The sequence below is a fragment of the Anabrus simplex genome, chromosome 3 (genome assembly GCF_040414725.1).
Source record: "Anabrus simplex isolate iqAnaSimp1 chromosome 3, ASM4041472v1, whole genome shotgun sequence".
Taxonomy (NCBI): Eukaryota; Metazoa; Arthropoda; class Insecta; order Orthoptera; family Tettigoniidae; genus Anabrus; species Anabrus simplex.
In genome coordinates, this window is record NC_090267.1 from 146,181,859 (window position 1) to 146,205,343 (window position 23,485).

Here is a 23,485-nt window from a genome sequence, read left to right on the forward strand (position 1 = left end):
GGTCTCATGATAGTATTTGAAGATCATAGGCACAAGAACAGCTGGAACAACAACTTTCATCAACTTATCATGCCTCGAAGGGCAACATAGAACACCATTCCTCAGAACATAAGGGACAGCATGTTCCCCAGAAGAAAGGGTTTCCATTATCGGAGCCAGCGTCGGATCTTCACGTTGGTATTTCTCAATATCCCTAAAAAGCATGGGAGCATCTGTTAAGATGGCATTAACACCAGATAGTATGGACTCGGAAGGTGATGAACTGTCGACCGGTTCGTGGGTCTCTACGTCGTTATGAAACATACGGCTGAGTCCATCGGCAACAACATTTTCAGTACCTCTGATATGTCGTACATCAAATTGGAAGGCAGAAATACGGATGGCCCAACGGGCTATACGACCTGTACGACGCGGCCTACCTAAAACCCAGCTTAAGGCTTGATTATCTGTCTCCAGATCGAATTTGACGTGTTCCAGATAGAGACGGAACTTTTCTAAGGCGAATAAGACTGCCAAACCTTCAAGCTCATATATGGAGTACTTTGCTTCTTGAGCTGACAATGTCCTAGACGCATAGGCGATGGGTCGCCTCCCTAGTTCAGTCTCTTGAAGAAGAACTGCAGCTACTGCTGACGACGATGCGTCAGTTTGGACGATGAATTTCTTCGAGAAATCAGGCATAGCAAGTACAGGGGCATTACAGAGAGCTAATTTCAGATCTTCAAAAGCGGCTTGTTGAGAAGGTCCCCACTCAAATTTGATGCCTTTCCTACGTAGAAGGTTTAAGGGCGCCGCTCTATTAGCGAAGTTAGGAATAAACTTCCTGAAGAAATTCACCATACCAATGAATCTGGCGATACCTTTAATGTCCTTGGGAGGTTTAAAATCACGGATGGCCTGTGTTCTAGAATGATCGACTGCTACACCATCAGGTGACACAATATGCCCTAGGAATGACATAGAGGGCTTAGCAAAGGCAACCTTGGACAACTTGACAGTTAACCCAGCCTTACGAAGGCGATTCAGAACTTCTCGCAGATGATCTAGATGTTCTTCAAAAGTCTCGGAAAATACGACGACATCATCCAAGTAGTGATATAAGTACTCAAATTTGATGTCGGAAAAGACCCTATCTAGTCGCCTAGTGAGCACAGCTGCCCCCGTGGGGAGTCCGAAAGGCACGCGGTTGTATTCGTATAAGTTCCAGTCCGTGGCAAACGCTGTAAGATGTTTAGACTCTTCGGCAAGGGGAATTTGATTATAGGCCTGATTCAAGTCCAAGATGGTGAAGAACTTGGCCTTTCGAAACCATGAAAAGCAAGAATGAAGGTCGGGAAGGGGCACAGATTGCAACACCACCTTCCGATTGAGAGCCCTGTAATCAATGACAGGCCTGAAGCCTCCTTGGGGTTTCGGGACTAGAAAAATAGGCGAAGAATACGCTGACTTAGAGGGCCTAATAATACCATCCTTCAACATCTGATCGATGATTTCTTTCAGAGCCTTCATTTTAGGTGGAGATAGCCTATACGGTGGAAAACGGACAGGAATCGAGTCCGTGACCTCAATTTTATATTCAATAAGGTCAGTAACACCAAGAGTATCAGAGAACACCTCGGGAAACGACTGACACAGTTTGCGAATACTATCAGCCTGCTCCTCAGGTAGATGTCTAAGGTCTAACAACATCTCATCCTGGGTAGGCGAAATAGATGAACATGATACAGAATTACACTTTAACAAGGGAATTCTACAATTGGACGCAAATTTGAATGTGCACGACCTACTCTGGAGATCGAGCACAAGACCAGTGTGAGAAATGAAGTCCGCTCCCAATATGATGGGGCAAGACAAACGCTTGGCCACAAACAATTTGACTTTCCATGTAAACTTAAAAACACGAATTTTGACCAGTAAGGAACCTAGAATTTCTAATGGAGATGAATTAGCCGAAACGTATTGAACAGGAGAAGAGACATAGTCAGGGAGTTTACAAACAGATTTCAATTTAGAATACCAATCAGCCGAAATAATGGAACAAACACTGCCTGAATCTAAGAGAGCTGTTACAGGCTCGTTATTTAACTCAATCTTAAGAAAAGGAACAGGTGCGGGGGTATCCGCCGCAATCCTAAGACACTCTTTAGGGCATTCAAAAGATGAATTTGAAGGCTGGTCGTTCTCTGCATTTACAACCTGTTTACTAGGGGCTGAGTCTCGGGAATATGGATTAGTCGGCTCAGCCGACGCCGCTAGTCACTTTTTATTATTGGCATAGCTGGAATTTGCACCAGAAGTTGAGCAGGAGGGGGTGCTATTTGAGTTTGGGCAATTCTTGGCGATATGTGAGAAGGCCCCACACTTAAAACAGCCTTGTGATGACCCTGCTCCATTCCTTGTCCCACTTGACTTGATCAGAGGACACTTATTCCGCAGATGGTCAGGCGACCCACAAGCATAACATTTACGGGGATTGACTGGTCGGCGAGGTGGAGGCCGAGTGTTACTGAAGGAAGGCGGGGGTTCTTTCGCCACACGCAAGGAATCGGCATACCTAACTCCTTCCGCAGAGACGGCTAATGCTTCCAGTTCAGAGAAGGTTTGCGGGCACGCCGCGAAACACAAATATGACCTGTAGGGTGGTGAAATCCCTTCAACAATAGCTTGCACGATCTGATCCTCAGGGAAGTGGAGAGCAAACACCCTAGTATAAAACTTAATATCTTGGATGAAGTCTGCCAGGTTTTCATCCAAGCGCTGTACCCGATAATAGTATTTCTGAATAAGGGAGGACCTGGCCCTAGCCGGGATGAAGTTAGCTAGCAAATGGGCATGGAAATCCTCAATAGAAGATTGCTCGGCAATGGCTCTAACTATCTTGTCAGATAGAACACCAATAGCATAAGGATAGATAATTTGCAAAATTTGACATGGGGAAAGAGAAAACACAAGGGCATGATCCTGAAATTCCACTAGAAATCTTAAAAATGAAATTACGTCACTGGTGGTGTTGACGGAAAACTTAGAGATACCTCTAAGCAACATTGCCAATGGATGAGGCAAGCTGCTGAACCCAGGTGTCATAGTCGTTAAAGGTTTCAAGGGCAAAGAAGTTAATTCAGAGCGGATGTTACTCAATGACGCACGGCGTTCAGATTCGTTGTTCGATGGGGCAGAGATAGTTTGAGCAGCAACGGTTATCCTATTGACTTCTCCCTGAGGAGGCTCTTCCTCGTTACCTACATTCACCGTGGCGGGTTGATCAGTTTTGGGAGGAGCTCCGCCGGTTAGCAATTGAGTGACCTTATTAGACAATTCAGAAATAGTTTCAAGGAGCGTATTAGCTTGCTTCCTCTGAACGTCATTCACCTTTAGAGACAATAGATCATTAACTCTATTTGCAAAGTGATACAGCCTGCCTTGCACACGCTTAATTTGATTAGGAGATGGATCGTTTTCATCAAAAAAGCTGACTACCGATGCTAGCCCAGTAATATTCTCGACAATCGTGGAAAGAGAGTCATCAATTTCTTTCTCTCCCAAATTGGGGATGGAAATGGGCAAATCAAGGGACTCTCTAAGCTTGTTAGTATCTATTGCAACCGTGCCTCCAGATTGAACGTTTCTGATAGTTAACTCATATATCAACTCCTCTTTGCGCAAGTAGTTAAGGAGGAGAACATCGCGAGGGCCGGGCATGATGACAGAACAATTTTGAAAAACTCAACAAATTCCAGCAACTGAGAAAATTGTTAGAGTTCGAATCAAAGCAATGTTTAGCCGTCAAAAGGGGCTAAATTGAGACCCATTCAACCACGCTCTGCTACCACTTGTTACCGAGTTTTTGTGGTAGTTAAGCATGAAAGAAGGTGCTGGGTGGTGAATAGGTCTCAAGCTACTAAAGAGAAATTAAATTTTAAAATTTAACAAGGTTATATTTTCTTTTCAAAATTAGGTAACAACAAATAGAACAGGTACTTAGTAGCCGAAATACAACTTGAAATGTACAATTACAGGGATTAAAGAATTTGGGCTTCGAGCCCTGAAAACACAATTCTTGAGCAACTAGCTCAACTTTACGATATACCAATTTCAACAAAAGGGGCAGAAGACCCCACTCAAACCCTGGAGCCCTTGCTCCAAATTACACAGCAAAGCCTCCTCGAGGCATACAACTCTCAGTTTTAGAAAAGAGCCACTCGCTCTTAAAGTTAAGCCTCTCCCAGGCCACACCAAACTCAACTTTCAAGTTGTCCTCAAAGGACATATACACAGGGGTAAAATACCCAACCTACTGAGGTCTATTAGGTGAGAAAAGATTAATACGTGACCTCTAAAATACAACTTGAGAGGAGGCGAACTTGCACTCCTAATACACTTTGCTTTTAAAACCTAATCTGGCTCTGGGCCACTAACGCAAGGGCTAATCCCATACTACAGAGGTGACTTAGAGAAGAACACTTTACATTACATAAACGAAGAAAAGTTTGAGAAAATAAGTTCACCTCAAAACAAATGTGAGTGGGAGCTCGAGAGGGTTAGCACTCTCTATCCCAATATGTAGCTTTACAAGAAAAAGAAGAAAAGAGTAGTTACATTTTAGGAAAAGGTTACATGATGGAAAACGCTTCGAACCCGCCGCGAGAGTTAAACTGCCGACCTAGCAAGAAAAGAAGATATTAATAGGCCATTACCTGGTAGTAGATCGCTGCCGGGGAAAGAGGCGCTTCCCGCCTCCTGCTATGTACTTAATACACTGAAAGATGGAACAGAAGTGGCCCGGAGACCCCAAAATCAGCAGTTTATATCCTCTCGCGGAAGATTCTAGGCGTTAGGGGAAATAAAACACCCTCCCACAAGATCTTTATTGGTTCGGGAAAAGAAACCCCTACATAGAGGAAAAAGAAACACATTATTGGTGGAAAATTAATTAAAGAAATTCGGGATTGGCTAGATCCAAACTAAGGGGAAAAAGAGGGGTATACAGCCAACTTAAACAATAACAGAAAGAAATTTAACAAGGAACAAACTCTTGAAATAAAAATTTCTCCAACAAAATAGTTCTTTGATTTCGCACTAGGTTGCACTATTGTAATTCTTCAGTAGTGTCCTCTAGAAGAGAAAGTTCACACTTCTTACTTCAAGCGAAACAAAAACACATCAAAAGTGACACAGTTCAAAAACTCAAAATTTTCCACGTGGTGACATCTTCTGAGAAAGTAGAGAATTAATAGAATAGATAAAGTTCAACCTTCCTCCAGAAGAGGAGTTTCAACTGGCGCAACTTTTAAATAAACGGTGTAGAGGTGTACCGCCCGGTACAGTAAACATGATAAGCCTTTGGGCTTTTGCCATGTCAGAAAACTAGGCAGAATTCGTAACGCTTCGCAGAGAACTTTACTCCGTGACTTCAGAAGAAAATCTTCACGAGGAAGAAGTATAATCAGAGAAGTCTTCCTTGTGAACTGTCAAGATTGTGCAAATCCCTTACAGAACAGAAAATCAACAGAACTAAAACCATTAAATCTATAATTATTGCTATTAAAATTTACTCACTTTTAACATAGATATAGATGCTGTCTTCTCTCATAATATTATCTTCATCATAACACTTATAGAAGCCTGTATGGTAGTGCTGAGCATTTGGCAAGTACAGGCGGGACACATGACGGAACTCAGGATTCTCCTTTATACTGTTGTTTACTTCCACCACTGAATCCTGCAGGATTACCATGCATTTGTAATCATCTTTTTAAGTTTAATGCAACAAAGATGCATAATTAATCAGACATGTGATGAATGAAGTGAGCAGGCAGGGTGAGGTTGAAAGATGAAGATCGCACTTGGAAGCTGGTGCTCCGTACTGTGATAGTACATACAGGGTGGTCGGAAACAACGTGAACCGAATACATGAGCGTTAGAGGGCTGATCATACTGATAAATAATTGGAAAAAACTAATTAGATATCTCGTGCTGTGGTCATTTTATCATCTACTGAGTTTAGCCAGTCAGATCGCTTCACAGTCAAATTCAAATGGGTTGTGCGAGGTGGTGTTGCTAAATCTGCACGTGGCTTATGACCCGGTTGAGAACACCAATAGAAGAAATAAAATTCTCCAGGGGAGGAACTTGAACAAGGACCTCCCTGCTGATAGGCTCAGCCCATGGCAAGCACTGGCTGAAAACCATGGTATGTTAGTGTTTGATGCTCATTTCTCGGCATGGATCTCAAGCGCGATCAAGTCACGTGATTTAAATTCACCTGCAAAGCGATCTGATATTCTAACTTCAGCAGCTGATAAGATGACAATGGTGTGAGATATCGATATACTTTTTTCAAATTACTTATCAGTATGACCAATACTGTAACGCTCATCTACTTGATTCACGTTGTTTCCGACCACTCTGTATATCACACCCCAACACTAGTTATTACAACACATTATATGGTATCTACCGTAATGTTTATTTGTGTATTAATTTAGTTATATGCTGAGGAAACTGGGAGGTCTCCATATTGAATCCTGTCACATCATTTATTTTGTACAGTATTAGGAAATACAGAGCTGTTTATAGATTCACTGATAACATTGGAAACTTTACGAGCCACGTCTGCATCAAAACTCAGCCAGAAGGATGATAGTTTGGAAGTTATGGACCTAAAGTTTGATTGCAAGGTGTGGCCTCACAGAACGACTAAGTTGAAGATTAAGTGCAATAAATCTTTCTCTCCGGATTGGACAGCCACAGACAGCCTAAGTGGAGTACATCATGTATAACATGACCTTGTTCAAAGAAACTCTGAGCTGAAGAAATGTGTGGGAAAACAAGTGCAACACCAATAGAGAAGGAAATGCATAGGTGGAAAGTGAAGACAGCAGTAAAAGCAGGAAACAAAAAAAAACAAGAAGTTGGCTGTAAAATGACTAATCCATGAAAAAAAGAAGAAATGCTGGGGTGATTTTACTACCAGGAAACAGGAAGACTGTCAAGGAAGTAGGAACCTACTATGTAAAATAGTAAAAAGTGAAAGAAGTTAATATGGAAACACCCTCGCACAGGAAGTAATGATGGTAGTTTGACAGAAACATAGGAAGAGATCAGATGAAATGAAGAGGTACTTCAATATGTGAAAATGAGATGGAAACACCACCACCACCAACTGTAGAACAGATGAAATCCAGAAAGACCAACTCCCATTAACATGGCTTGAAATCAAAACAGCGCTAAAGAACATGCAAAATGGAAAGTCCTCAGGCTTCGATGATCTCACCTCAGATTTAAAGAGACTATACTACAAGGAAAGACAAGGATGAGGTGGCTATAACTGCACCACCACAAGTAGGACGGGCAGGGATCAGTTTTGAAGAGATGGCTATCACCATCCCAGTGCTACAGAGCAGAACAAAATGACTCTGTTGGAGAGACAAGTCTCCGACATTCCAATTGGCAGCACCAACCTCCTAGCTGGCTCAGGAACTGTGAGATAACCACAATGAAGAAAGGGGGAGAAGATGTCTGAGACGATCACATGAGCCTTAATAGACATCAGTGACCTAGAGGGTCATAACCAGAGCCCGGAAGTTCAGGCATTTATTTTGGCTAAGTAGGAAGGCAAGTAAGCATTTTAAATTTAGGAAACAGGCAGTAAAATAATGAAAATAAGCATTTAAAAATGACAAAAATGGATGCTATAAAAAATGGTTTAATGTAAGCTACTTCATACACATCTGCCTCACAGTTTAGTATTTAATCTTACATAGCAGCTAAGTGACCTGACAACACACTCAATCAGTTCGCATGTGGAGTGAAAGTTTCAGTAGAGATTTCTGTAATATGAAAATATTGTTTTTGTAAATATTTTGTATCTATTAAATTAAAATGAAATTGTATTATTAATGGAGTACATAAGAATTATATTGTATTTGCTTTCCATTGATTAATTTTAATATGTAAACAATACAGAGGGGTCCAGAAAAATGTAGACACTCTTTGATAGTCAATATTAATGGAACAAAAAGACATACCGTTACAATTTTTGCAAGGTGGGGAGTATTATTTTATGTGTTCAAAGTGACCCCCATTAACAGCCAAACAACATTGATGCCGCTGAACTGCTGACCAAACTATGGCTGTCAGTGTTGCCGGTGTGATAGCCACACAGAACGCCTCAATAGTTTCTCGTAGTTCGTTCAGTGTAGCTGACTTCTGTTGATAAACTTAAATTTTCAAGGTCCCTCATAGGTAGAAGTCAAGAGGTGTAAGGTCTGGAGACCGTGGTGGGTACTCAACAGCTCCTCTTAGACCTATTCATTGTCCAGGTAGATTTTCATCCAAGTGAGCTCTGACACCTCTGTGGCAGTGAGGCGGAGCGCCATCTTCTTGTAGGTAAAATCTTTAATTTCCAAACACCTCTTGGATGGCAGGTAAAATCGATGTTTGCATAATATGAAAATACACCTCACCAGTTACGGTACCTTGAAAGAAGAATGGGCCAATCAAACCATGCAATGACTGATCACACCACCCAGCAGCAGTAGGTAGATTAACATGTTTGTCCACATGAACGTGAGGATTTTCAGGATCCCAGTACACTCAGTTGTGGCAGTGTACAGTACTGTTCAGTTTGAATTGTGCCTCGTCAGACCAGATAACCATCCCTGCAAACTGTTCATCCTCACGAAGCATGCCTTCAAACCACTCACAGTACTCCATCCTTTGATCCATGTTGCTCTCGTTCATAGTGTGCAGCGATCTTGGAATGTACACTTTCCACTCTGCAGCCTTCAGAATTCGTTGTACGGTTGATCGGCTTACCCCACTTTCACGTACACCCTGATTTACAGATTTCTGAAGTGACCTAGTTAAATGTTGCAACACAACAGTGCTGGAAGCTGGATGTGTTGATGTTTTTGGTCAGCCAGACCTTTCCTTATGCACATCCTGAACAGTACCGCCGGCTTCAAATTTATCCCGAATACGATAAATTGTCGTACGTGTTGGTGGCAGAGTTCCGTACACATTATCCCATTGCCATTGTACCTTCATCATGTTTTCGCACTTCCAGTACCGGTACCACTTCAATATGGCCTTGCGTTGCTGAAATGACAATCTTACCTCATTCATTGCTGCACTGTCATCTCCTGGAAAATGCGTACCAAGATTGTTATGCCACTCACGTGACCTTCATCGTCTGTTGAGAAAACAATGGACTATGCTACTGCACAAGAATTGCAACGATATGTCATTTTGTTCCAAAGATATTAATTATCAAAAAGTGTCTACATTTTTCTGGGTCCCTCTGTAGAAGAAAATATCCATTACCAGTACTCAAAAAAAGGTATTAAGCTTTCAAAAAGGTAACAGAAGATAAAATAGGCAAAAACAACAAAGCAATAATAGGTCCTACCATTCCCAAATATACAGAAACATGTTTATCTCTATTTTTCACTTTGATTTATCCATCCAGATAAAAAAAAAAGGCATTTTGCCTAACTTTTAGGCTCTAGTCATGACTAATGAATGGCAATGAGACAAATGCATCAAACAATGAGTTGTGATATAATTATTTTTTGGTAGTATCTGAGTCAGTTCTGAGTCAGTTCATTTATAACTGTTTGGTTCATCAGTCTGCCAAAACTAATTTTTAGCAAATAAATTCATAAACTAACTGAGAAAGAAAACATGTGATAACAAAATTATACCTGAATAAATAAACAACTTAATTAAAATAGAAACTATTTAAATTAAAATATAAACAAATTAAATTAAACTTTTAAAAGCTCTAAAAGGACTTTTTTCTATATTTTTGGATTTAACAAAAGCATTTGATACTCTAGACCACAATATACTGTACTCCTTAGAAAACTTGAAAAAAAAAAAAAGGCATTCGTGGAATTCCTCAAAATCTAATTAAAAGCTTTCTTTCTAATGGAATACAAAAGGTAAGAATCAAGGATACCCTAAGTAAAAGTGCTCAAGTAAAAAATTGGAGTACCCCAAGGAACAGTGTTAGGACCAATCCTTTTTCTGTTATATGTCAATAATCTGTGTAAGCTAAACTGTAATGCAAAAATTAACTCATATGCTGATGACACAGTAGTCACAGTCATGGGTGAAACATGGGAGGACACCTTCAGCAGAGCTCAAGAAACCCTAGTCATAGTTCAGAAATGGCTAAACAACCACCTACTTAAATGAAAAAAAACAAAATTCCTCTGCTTCACACATAATAAAACAATGCAACCCTCAGACAACTTAACACTAAGACTTCACACACCAACTTGCAAAAATACTGAAAGCTGCAACTGTTATATTTTACAGAAATCAATAAATGTTTCATACCTAGGAATAATAAATTATAGATAGTTATCTGAAATGGAATTTTCATGCATCAAATTTGATCATTAAAGTACAGAAACTTATTTATATATTTTACAGAATTAGAAATGTTATTTCAACAAAAGCCCTGAAGTCTGTATACTTTGCCTTATTTCAATCGCAACTGCAATATGGAATTAACAGTTGGGGGGGAGTACTTGATTCACCACTTGGCTCAGGTAAATACATGCCAGAACTACATACTGAAAATCATGTACAAAAAGCCACTGATGTTTCGAACATATGAACTGTTCCAGCAAAGCATGGTACTTAACATATGACAGCTATTTGTGCAGTCAGTGACCCTATACATGCATAAACATTTAAAGCTCTTCTGCAAAGAACACAAGTCAAAAATTTACATTACGCTGCAAGACAGAACTGGAATAAGTATTCCACGCTGGAACACTTTACTTGGACAAAGAAATCTAAGCTGTCTAGGGCCATGGATATACAATGCGTTATCTGTGGACGTGATCAGTGGCAACAAGAATACCTTGAAGAAAAGGCTATTCACATGGCTCATTAACATTTATTACAAGGTAGATCAACTTATAAATTTCCATTATAATGTTTAAACCAACTAACACACTATTCCTCTCTACTAAGAAACCAACCTTCTCCTTAACCCATGTCTCTCATTTCCAGCTTCCTACACCAAATGCAGAAAAACCATTCATAAAATTAGTACAATATCACCAAAATGATAATGGAGTAAATGATATTCACTAGATGCCATGATGTACATAATCTAGCTATTGTATTTTTGAAGCCCACACACAAGTTTACCTTATGTGGGATTCACATTGTATCTTTTACTACCTCTGTATGTATATGTATGATACTGATTGTTGAATAAAAATGTTTAAAATGTAATGTATGTAATGAAAATATAAACAATAAGTTTTTTTTTTTTTATGAATAATTTTGTTACCAAATGTTTTCATTTTCAGATAGTTCATAAATGTATTTATTCAAAATTAGTTTTGGCAGACTAAAGAACCAAATAGTTATAAAAAATTTAAAAAATTAAAAATTAAGAAAACTTTTCTACAACTCATACCGGTACTCAATTGTACTTCCATGAGTTCCTGAATAAATGTAGGTAGTGATAAATCAGAACAAGATGTTTAATATTTCCAATTTCTTTGAAATAATTTAAGCAAAGACTAGGTAAACAATTGATAGGGAATCTGTCACCTAGGCAACAGCCCTAAATACAGATCTGTGGGGACTGACTGATATGGTGTCTCTTTCAGTAGATTAAATTTAGATTATAAGAGAAAACAACTTTGAAGCATTAAAGCAGTACATTAAAACTATATGCCTTCTAATGAGAAAGGGCAAGGGAGGAATGAATAAAATGATTTAATTAGCAAGGCAGCTTATGTACTTTTAACAGAATAGCATTCTTACCTCAATATATGGAATTGTCCAGTTCATGGGCCAGCTACTTTCACATGTTAAGTCAATATCATCACCACTGTTTATTATTATTTCCTCCTTACCACCAAAAGAGGTTATATTTGCTGCTAGAGCATACCAAGAAGTCAAAAAACCTGGAAACAAATATTATATATTAATTAAAAAAGAGAGTACCATAAGAAGATATATTATATGTGAAAATGTAAACTTGTTCAAAAATTACTTTTTATATTAAAAATCATGGATTTTCTATGAATAGTATTTCAACAGAGGGATTAAAAACATGATGTAAAACTACTATAGTAGAAAACTAAACTAGATACCGTACACTTAATGAGGGTGGTTATACACCAGCCTTGTGACAGTAGATGTACTGATATGTAAAAGAACTTTCCGGGACAAAATTCCAGCATCTTGGCCGTTCCATAAACCATGAAAAGTAGTTAATGCAATGTAAAACCAATATTATTATTATGAACTGAAATGGCGTATGGCTTCTCATGCCGGGAGTGTCCGAGGACATATTCGGCTTGCCAGGTGTAGTTCTTTTGAGTTGACTCCCGTAGGCGACCTGCACATCGTGGTGAGGATGAAATGAAGATGAAGACAACACATACACTCAACCCCCGTGCCAGCGAAATTAACCAATGATCGTTAAAATTCCCGACCCTGCCGGGAATCGAACGTGGGACCCCTGTGAACAAAGGCCAGCATGTTAACCATTTAGCCATGGAGCAGGAAGTTATTATTATTATTATTATTATTATTATTATTATTATTATTATTATTATTATTATTATTATTATTATTATTATTATTATTATTATTATTATTATGCCTTATTAGGGGTTAAGATCCCATATTTGCTATGCCATTTTAGGGTACAAGATAATAAAGGAAATTACCTGCTCCACCCCCCCCCCCCCTGTTTATTTTGCTGAGTTTGATACACAGTACAGTAGTACCAATAGTAAATATAATAGTCCAATATACAGAGAAGAGCTAAAATGACTAGTAGTTGATGTACCTAGTAGCCTAATGTGGTAATACTAATACGGTGCTGCAATCCCTCAGGCTCACAAGTTCTGGGTGTTGAATAATGACTAGAAGACCCAGCTGAGACAACCAATGCTCCTCTTAGGACTACTTTGGCCAGGCTACTCACTTTAATCTTTCAAACCTGATCTCTCTTGGTAAACTCTTCCAGCCTTGAGAGAATAGCTATTACCATTGGATGAGGTGTACCGGTACTAGGGAAATGATGTGTGAGGTAGTTTGTTGTTGCTATCCTTACCAAACCAGAAGTTGCTATTACATACCAATCGACCACTCTCACTGAAATGTACACACCAACTGTCCCAATGAACAAACTTTCACACTATCCATCACAGGAACTAGCAGCATAAGGAATGGTGTTAATTGCATCGCTCATACCCCAGTTACTTTTGTACTGTAAAACCCGTTTTAGCCCATACACTAGAAATGGAGCCAGGGAAATGATACAGTACTGTTTTATCTCTCTGGCCAATTGCCTCATAATCAAAATACAAAACAAATTCCTAGAACTGTATTCTCAATACTGTTGCCTACGTTATTATACAAGGCCAGAAAACACAACCAGTTCTTCCCTAAAAATGGTGCTCCTTGAAATTCCATCAGTCATTGCTACATTTACTTTGTACCACCCTAACTTCAGCATTCTTAGCACCTGTTTAACTCACCAGTGAGATTATAATTTATTTTTTTTTACTTTTTTTATTGCTATTTGCTTTACGTCGCACCGACACAGATAGGTCTTATGGCGACGATGGGATAGGAAAGGCCTTGGAAGTGGAAGGAATTGGCCGTGGCCTTAATTAAGGTACAGCCCTGGCATTTGCTTGGTGTGAAAATGGGAAACCATGGAAAACCATCTTCAGGGCTGCCGACAGTGGGACTCGAACCCACTATCTCCCGATTACTGGATACTGGTCGCCCTTAAGCGACTGCAGCTATCGAGCTCGGTGTGTAAATGTGTAAATCCATTTCATTTCACACGTTTCCTGTTAATCAAGAATTAAGAAATAAGTGGATTTCAGCTGTTTCTCGACAATTACTCCTTTGGGAAGCTCAATGGTTTGTAGTAGTCATTTTAGAGAACAAAATGCTAGTGTGAGCACCACTAGAAGGTTTCTTCTGCCTAAAACTGTACATTCGGTATTTTCGAAGCACAAAGAAGTGGCAGCTACAGCTAAGGAACCTCCGAAACGACGACAGCCTTGAACTAGTGATAGGTATCAGTACTATTTTATTCAAAAATAAAATGTGTCTCAAAAAACTGCATGCAATTTTGCTCTTGTCTATGAATATGAAGCAAAGTGAAGTATAGAAACACAGTTTTCACCGATTTTAAGGCCAGTTGTTTAAAAGCCTCTTCATAGAGACTGCTAAGTGAGAAGCCATTATTAAAGAGTTACAAAGAAAGCTTCATAATCTTCAGAATGAATTGTAAAAACATAAAACTGACAAATCTGGCATGAAGAAGCAGCTGTCCGTACTTCAAAATAAAAGTGTAACAAGGTAGTATTAAAGCCACATTTTACTGGAAAATACTAGATGTGAAGGTGTATACAAATTATTTCTCTTCCTGCAAATGAAAATTTGGTCCTCAGCCTCCTACATTTTCAAGATTGCGGAGGACTGCGGTACACTAAAACATCATTTGTGGCGTTACTACAAGAACTTGCTCACAAACTGTACAATCTTATTAAAAGACATGGTTTTTTTCAGATAATTTAGTGTGGAAAATGCAATGACTCTAAACTTTATAAACCTCCAATTCTTCTTCTGCGAAAATTCATGAAACTGCTCCTGGAGAGCCTTTTATTGTACGAGCAAGAATGAAAGAGTTTTGCAGCGTCATAATAAGCTTCTCAACACAGAAATACTGAAGTTTTAATGAATGATTGCTTGTTGATGATCTTCTGGAAAGTGTTAGATATGGCTGAGAAACCTGGAATTTTTAAACAGGCATAAAAAGTCATTGCATTCTCTCATCTCTAGAATAAATTCATATAGTGCGTTCATATGTAGGGTGTTAAAGCAGAGCTCTGAACTCCAGTGTTACCCAGTCACTGCATGGCATCTCCCAGCCGTGTATTAACGTAGGCAACACATAATTACGATATTATACCATTTGAAGCAAAGAAATGTTGCTAGACTAAACAGTAACAGGCATTTACTAACAACAATGCCGGGAAGCAATGACTCTGATTCGAAACCTTTGTTATGTTTGGTGTTAAACAATGAATCGTGGACTATTATGTTGTGGAATATATTGTAATAAGTCGAAGTATCATAGCTTGTTCTGGAATTCGCTCATCCTTTATATTTCCTTTTTAAGAACAGAAGATAATGACTAGTTACTAAAATTATGACCTTATAATATTCTTACTACAGTGATGGCCTGTACCTTTAGATATAGTGAAGAATGAAATTTAAAAATAAGTTTCAGTGTCGCCATCACCTTCGTAACAAACACCTTGATGCAACTCATACATTGACCAAAAGTCCATACCTGGGATTTTCCAGTGGGGGCTTAGGAATTTCTCGTAGGGGGATGGGGCCTCCTAAAACAAAAGCTACTGGAGCAAATTTTTAAAATCCTGTGGATGGGGATGGTAAAAAAAAAAAAAAAAAACCCATGGTATCCTCTTCCTTTTGTATAACGCAACTAAAACAGGTACCTTGCATTCTCAGTCTGGGAGCATAGATTGGCAACCATGGTTCCCCTAGCTCTACTTATTTGTGCCAGTCTTCCCACTTTTATAATTCCTATCAAACCACCTCACTTTTATAATTCCTATCAAACCACCTTTGGTCAACTCTTGTTCACTTTCGACCCCAACATTATTAGGTTTGCAAGGCTTAGGGAGGGAGTCTTTAATTTTCACCTTTCATGTCCTTCCCCTTTCTTTTGTTGAAGGTCAGGCATCTTTTACATTCCCTTAATAATAATAATAATAATAATAATAATAATAATAATAATAATAATAATGGTGTGTGGCCTTCGGAGAGACCTGGTGCAGGTCTTTCGAGATGGCGGGCTATAAGACATCTGCTCGTCCGTGAGGATGAATTCTAATGTTGAAGGTGACAAACACCATCCCTTGAACAAGAAGAATTAACCAAAGAAGGTTAAAATCCCCGACCCGACCGGGAATAGAACTTTGAGGCATTAAATGGATGGTTGAGATATTCGTATTATTTTGCCCCTTAAAACAGCAATCGCCGCAAGCACTAAACGGTAGAGTCTTTCTTTGAAATAACCACACAGAAAGAAATTAAAGGACTTCAAAATGGACATAACGGAGATTCAAAGTATTCGCTATGATGGCGCCGTGGGTACCTATGGATGATAATCACACGAGAAACGAATACTCTCCTCAGAAAACATAGAACAGCGAAACTTGTTCCGTTAATGTATGAAACTGTTTGGGATTGTGCGGTTGAGCGGTAAGATTAATGAAGATCTATGCCGAAAAGTCGTTAGGAATATGTCCTCTCTCCTTGAACATATTGTAGGTTGCAACTGAGGCCACACTGAGCGTGCGGTAAACTGAATTTCTAAGGGCCGGTGAAATATAAATGTTTCCTTTTATTTATATACTAGCTGATGTACCCGTGTTTCGCTACGGAATTCTCAGAAAGACTATCTTTGTGGTTTCCCTAACTGAAGTCAACTTAGCCCATTACAAAAACGTTGGTAGGAATATAGCGATTAACAATGTTACGTACAAAATACTCGATCAAATGAAAAACCGCACATTTTTTCACTTTCAACGAGCAGTACTTCGGTGCTGAACTAACATTCCAAAGTTCCAGTCCTGGAACGACCAGGCCACAGACAGCCGTGAACACTCCTCTGCCATTATTCCGTTAAATATGCACACTGCTCATTCCATTCAGTACCTCAGAGTACGGATTGAATAGCTCGAATGCTATGATGAATCAGTTTGTTACGCACCAGTAGTATCAGAAAATGTATGAACCAGAGGAATAGCATGCTAAATAAGAAAGTTATCTAACTCCCCAGCTACTTCCCGCCAATATTCAGGCAGGCTGTTATACTCGGTACAACCGGGCGAGTTGGCAGTGCGGTTATGGGGCGCGCAACTGTGAGCTTGCATTCGGGAGGTAGTGGGTTCGAACCCCACTGTCAACAGCCCTGAAGATGGTTTTCCGTGTTCTCCTATTTTCACACCAGGCAAATGCTGGGGCTGTACCATAATTAAGACCAGGGCCGCTTCCTTCCCACTCCTAGCCCTTTCCTATCCCACCGTCGACATAAGACCTATCTGTGTCGGAGCGATGTAAAGCAAATTCAAAACAAAAAATACTCGGTATACAGCAGTAATCCCATCTATCGGAGATGAGTGGCAACAGAGACACAAAACACATCACAACAAACAATGGTCAATGTAATGTTATTGTTGATCGATGTTATGAGTTTTCTGTTTTGTAGGTCTTCACATTTAGTTTTATTTCGACTCTCTGATATTAGGGCGTCTTACAAAATTATTTATAGCGTAGACTGTAGAGCTTATTCCCCAACTTTACATACAGGTTTTCATTAAATTCTGTTTACCTATTTCTTTTTTTTTGGCTAGTTGTTTTACTTCGCACCGACACAGATAGGTCTTATGGCGACGATGGGATAGGAAAGGCCTAGGAGTTGGAATGAAGCGGCCGTGGCCTTAATTAAGGTACAGCCCCAGCATTTGCCTGGTGTGAAAATGGGAAACCACAGAAAACCATCTTCAGGGCTGCCGACAGTGGGGTTCGAACCTACTATCTCCCGAATACCCATTTTCTCGTGACTCGGCGCTGATATGAACTTAGCAAAAAAATCCAAATTCATGAATATACAGTACCTGTTATCATAGATGGTACGGTAAAAATGTATGAGACATAAATAGCTTTAGTTATGTAGTATTTGTCGATAGGTCCTCTAATAACATAAATATTTGAGAATTAAATTTTAGGCCTTCCCCTACCAATTCACTCTGCGTGAATAAAAGTATTTATGGCCTAGATTGTAGCGACTTATTCCCCGATTTTCATTAAGATAGGGCAACTAATAACATAAATATTTGAGAATTAAATTGTAGGCCTTCCCCTAAACTACAATTTCTCAATCAATCAATCAATCAATCCATCAATCAATCAATCAATCAATCAATCAATCAATCAATCAATACTGATCTCCATTTAGGGCAGTCGCCCAGGTGGCAGATTCCCTATCTGTTGTTTTCCTAGCCTTTTCTTAAATGATTGCAAAGAAATTGGAAATTTATTGAACATCTCCCTTGATAAGTTATTCCGATCCTAACTCCCCTTCCTATAAAAGACTATTTGCCCCAATTTGTCCTCTTGATTTCCAACTTTATCTTCATATTGTGATCTTTCCTACTTTTAAAGACACCACCGAAACTTATTCGTCTACTGATGTTCTCCCACTCCATCTCTCCACTGACAGTTCGGAACATGCCACTTAGTCGAGCAGCTCGTCTCCTTTCTCCCAAGTCTTCCCAGCCCAAACTTTGCAACATTTTTGTAACGCTACTCTTTTGTCGGAAATCACCCAGAACAAATCGAGCTGCTTTTCTTTGGATTTTTTCCATTTCCTGAATCAAGTAATCCTGGTGAGGGTCCCATACACTGGAACCATACTCTAGTTGGGGTCTCACCAGAGTCAAATATGCTCTCTCCTTTACATCCTTACTACAACCCCTAAATACCCGCATAACCAGAGATCTGTACCTTTATTTACAATCATATTTATGTAATTACCCCAATGAAGATCTTTCTTTATATTAATACCTAGGTATTTACAATGATCCCCAAAGGGAACTTTAATCCCATCAACGCAGCAATTAAAACTGAGAGGACTTTTCCTATTTGTGAAACTCACAACCTGACTTTTATCCCCGTTTATCATCATACCATTTCACAACATTATCGAGGTCATTTTGCTGTTGCTCACAATCTTGTAACTTATTTATTACTCTGTACAGAATAACATCACCTGCGAAAAGCCTTATCTCTGATTCTACTTCTTTACACATATCATTGATATATACAAGAAAACATAAAGGTCCAATAATACTGCCTTGAGTAATTCCCCTCTTAATTATTACAGGGACAGATAAAGCTTCACCTACTCTAATTCTCTCAGTTCTATTTTCTAGAAATAGAGCCACCTCGGCGTGAATAAGATTATTTATAGCCTAGATTATAGGAACTTATTCCCCGACTTTGCATACCGATTTTCATTAAGATAAGACCACTAATAACATAAATATTTGATAATTAAATGTTAGGCCTTCCCCTAAACTACCATTTCTCTCAGCGTGAATAAGATTATTTTTGGTCTAGATTGTAGCGGCTTATTCCTGGACTTTACATACCGATTTTCAATACATTCTCTTCAGCCGTTTTCTCGTGATATGTGTACAGACAGACAGACAGACAGACAGACAGACAGACAGACAGACAGACAGACAGACAGACAGACAGACAGACAGACAGACAGACAGACAGACAGACAGACAGACAGACAGACAGACAGACAGACAGAAATTACGCAAAATTAAAAAGTGCATTTCGTAGCTACTATGGGCATGACCGATACAGAAATACCATCCTTTTTAAATTCTGAGCAATGTACAGACAAGAGAGAGAGAGAGATTTTGTTAAAGCGCATGATTCAGTCCACCGGGTAGTGCTGTTCGATATCCTGATAGAATTTAGAGTGGGCGTCAAAACAACGGAAATCATCAAACAAGCCCAAAGAAGCACTCGCTCAAAGAATAAATTCATGGGAAAACTCTCCAAGGAGAGTCAGGCAGGAGACTGGACTGTCGAGGTTTCCTTCGACTGTGTGCTGGAAAAGGTTATCCGCGAATGTGAAAGGGAACATTCCAGGAAAGGTTTACTGAACCAAGTACATATCCGAAAAAAACAGTAGCGTTACGAAAATGTTACAAAGTTTGGGCTGGGAAGACTTGGGAGAAAGGAGACGAGCTGCTCGACTAAGTGGTATATTTCGAGCTGCCAGTGGAGAGATGGCGTGGAATGACATTACTAAACGAATAAGTCTGAGTGGTGTTCTTAAAAGTAGGAAAGATCACAAGTTGGAATTCAAGAGGACAAACTGGGGCTAATATTCGTTTACAGGAAGAAGAATTCGGGACTGGAATAATTTACCAACGAAGATGCTCAATAAATTTCAAAATTCTTTTGCAATTATTTATGAAAAGACTAGGTAAAAACAGATAGGGAATCTGCCACCTGGACAGCTGCCCTAAATGCAGATCAGTGCTGATTGATTGATTGATTGATTGATTGATTGATTGATGGCGTCAAGATTTAACGTCTTGTTTTCGCTGATGACTTGGCCATCTTATCTAGAAACACAAACACATCTCTTCAACAGATAAATCTATTAAAGGAATAAGCTGGAAAAGCTGGTCTCCAGATTTCCTTGAAGAAAAATAGTACATAACAAACGTCGAAACTGTCCCCCGTCACCTAAGAACAGAATATAGAAGGACTGAAAGAGTTGACAGCCTCAGAGGTACCTCGGTGAAATTGTCCAGATGAAAACTAGTGAAAGGGAAGCCAAAAACAGTAGATCTTCCATAGAACACACAGCCTGTCATTTCAAGACGAGAAAAGCTCAGGCATTACAACACACTAATCAAAACGCGGTGTCTTTACGCAAGCGAGTGTCTCCGAATGACTGGCAAGGTTTAGAGAAGCCGAGAAATGTGAAAGATCCTCCTCGAAAGATAACGGGCCCAAAGAAGGTAGCTGAACAATGTAGGTTTAAGAGGAAACGAAGAACTGTATCAGGAAAACGAACGACTAATGGAGTCTATAAGAAAACTAAATCTTCTAAGGACATCTATACAGAATGAATCAAAATACGGGACTACAGACTTCAGTTTCAGGAAGTCAGAAAGGACTTCGGAGGGTTGGTCTCAGGCGGCAGGATATGTCGGATAGTGTATGATAAAGGGATGACCAGTCCAATAGTGGCGATTGGTAATTCGAGGTGGGGGGGGGGGGATTATCGACAGCAAAAAATACCCGGGTTTGTAAATAATTAAAGAAAATAAAGGAACGAATTAGCTGATAAGACAACAAGGCTTGCACAAATTGCTTTTTTTTAATAATTCCCATAATTCCTACATTCAGGCGGCTAAAATGGGATCAAAATTTAGTGTTTTCTCCATCAAGGGTGGGGGGGGGGGTGATTGCCTCCCCTTGCCCCCTAATCGTCGCCACTATAGATGAGGCACAACAATCCGAATGATGGAGTGTGTGTGAATGTACTGTAGTAATAAATAAATAAATAAATAAATAAATAAATAATGCAGCCTAATGCACAATTAAGATTTGACTAAATATATCATTTCTAATACCAGAGGAGATGAGTGGACCCAAGCCCTGTAACAGCCGGTACCAAGCTCTTAGAACTGCAGTACACTCATGACCATGACCGATCCAGACAGAGCGATATTCCTCGTGAGTAAGCGACAGGCGTGGCCCATTCATTCCGCGGTAGTAGCACACGACACACTGGCATCCACCAACACTCACCTGGTGATTCACTCCCGCGTACTGGAAGGTTCTATTTTTACCAGTTTTCATGGTTCATTCAAAGTAGAGTATTGAACCTCTTAGAGCCATTCACGACTAGAACTACCAATATTTGTGCTGCAATCCGTTTTACCTTCGGAGTCAGTGAACATGAACGCGGCCATTATTCGCACAATATGAGTCAGTTAGTTTCACCAACTGGCACGGAAAGATTAAACACGCACGTGAAAAATACTTATTTAGTATTGTTACTAGATATAATCTAAGAAAGGTTTATTGCCGACTTCAGTGGCACGATAGCGAGTTAGATCGCAGCTGAGGTCGCTGGCATTTGAGGGCGTTTAAATTATTGTCGTTATCCAGCACGCTAAAGAACTCGTTCAGAGTAAAACTCCGACATGCTGATGACTCAGATCATAATAATGTTATTTTGCTTTACGTCCCACTAACTACTTTTACGGTTTTCGGAGACACCGAGGGACCGGAATTTAATCCCGCAGGAGTTCTTTTACGTGCCAGTAAATCTACCGCCAAGAGGCTGACGTATTTGAGCACATTCAAATACCACCGGACTGAACCAGGATCGAACGTGCCAAGTTGGGGTCAGAAGGCCATCGCCTCAACCGTCTGAGCCACTCAGATCTATAACAATTGAAGGGACGTCAATGTACAAGGGGAGTGTGTTGCAAGGATCTACAGAAGGCAGAAGTAGTCAGTCAGCAGTATGTAAAGATTGTTGGTTACAGGAAAATGTCCAGATAAAAGAAGTGACTAATACTGATGAAGTATTGAAATTTACCTACGATAACGAAGACATCTATATATCTATAAAGTAACTTGTCCTGACTGACTGACTGATTCATCTTCGCCAAGCCAAAACTACTGGACATAATGAAATGAAATTTTGAGGATACATTTGTAGTACAACGTACAGTACCGTTCAAAAGTTTAGGACCGCATCAAAAAATCACGAAGTTCCATCTAGAACCAACAATTGTGCTGCTAGATCTCTATATTTTTCCCTGAGCTCTTGCATCTAATATGATATACATCGCCTGATTTCAGTGATTTACGCTAAGTTTTGTATAAGTTTTACAATTTTAACTGCTGGAAGGTCACATCAGAAAGTCAACATTTTTGGAAATATTATGTACTGTATCATCTAATTGGTTTCAAGTATCACCACGAAGATTCTTTTATAGACTTAGCAATCGTTAGGGGTCATTTTAGTTTAAATATAAAAATTCCGAAAAAATGGGGCACCCATTTTAGTGCGTTTATTTTTTTAAACCAGCACAAAAAATAATCAATTGTTCTTGTCATAGGTCTCAGTGTGAGCTATCAGCAAGAGAAATGTGTTCTTGGATGCCATCCGCAGAGTACAAATGAAACTATCAGGGCTGATAGGTTTGACGCCGATAGCTCGTCCTGAGGCCTTGGGCCGTACATGACAAAGGCAAAGAAATATCAACAATTTTGGCCCTGGTTCAACAAAATAAAACACGCTAAAAAACCAGTATCGCATATTTTCGGAATTTTTATATTTATACTAAAACGGCCCTCTCCTATTCCTAAGTCTACAAAATAATCTTGTTGGTGATACTTGCAACCAATCAGAGTATTCAGTACATTATATTACCAAAATTTTTGAATTTTTGGTGTGACATTCCAAGAGTTAAAAATTCATAACTTCTACAGTATTTGGATTAACTCAATGAAATAAGGCGACATATATCCTATTAGATGTGAGAGCTCAAAAAGAAAATTACAGATGTCTAGTGGCATAATTTTAGGTTCTAGATTACATTTCGTGATTCCTTTATGTGGTCCTAAACTTTTGACCGGTACTGTAGGTGCTCGCTAAGGGACGATTTTTGGATATTCCGTCGCTAAAGGGGTGAAAAAGGAGGTTAATTTTTAAAATGAGGATATCTATATCTCAAAAACTTACAGGTTTAGAGTACTAAACATTGGTATTTGGAATGTGCTTTAAAAATAAACACGTATTTTTTTGTTTTCGGAAAATCCCATGAAG

The 23,485-nt window shown here is 39.3% G+C and overlaps 1 protein-coding gene across 1 annotated transcript in view; it reads right to left on the reverse strand.

Moving 5' to 3' along the window:
* LOC136866090 (vascular endothelial growth factor receptor 1) overlaps positions 1-23,485 on the reverse strand; it is a 335,917-nt gene that overhangs the window by 20,833 nt on the left and 291,599 nt on the right. Inside the window, exons 2-3 of the mRNA XM_068226813.1 lie at positions 11,797-11,939; positions 5,557-5,719 (exon numbers count right to left, since the gene is read on the reverse strand). Of these exons, the coding sequence (XP_068082914.1) occupies positions 5,557-5,719; positions 11,797-11,939 (306 nt within the window). The remainder of the gene's footprint in view (positions 1-5,556; positions 5,720-11,796; positions 11,940-23,485) is intronic.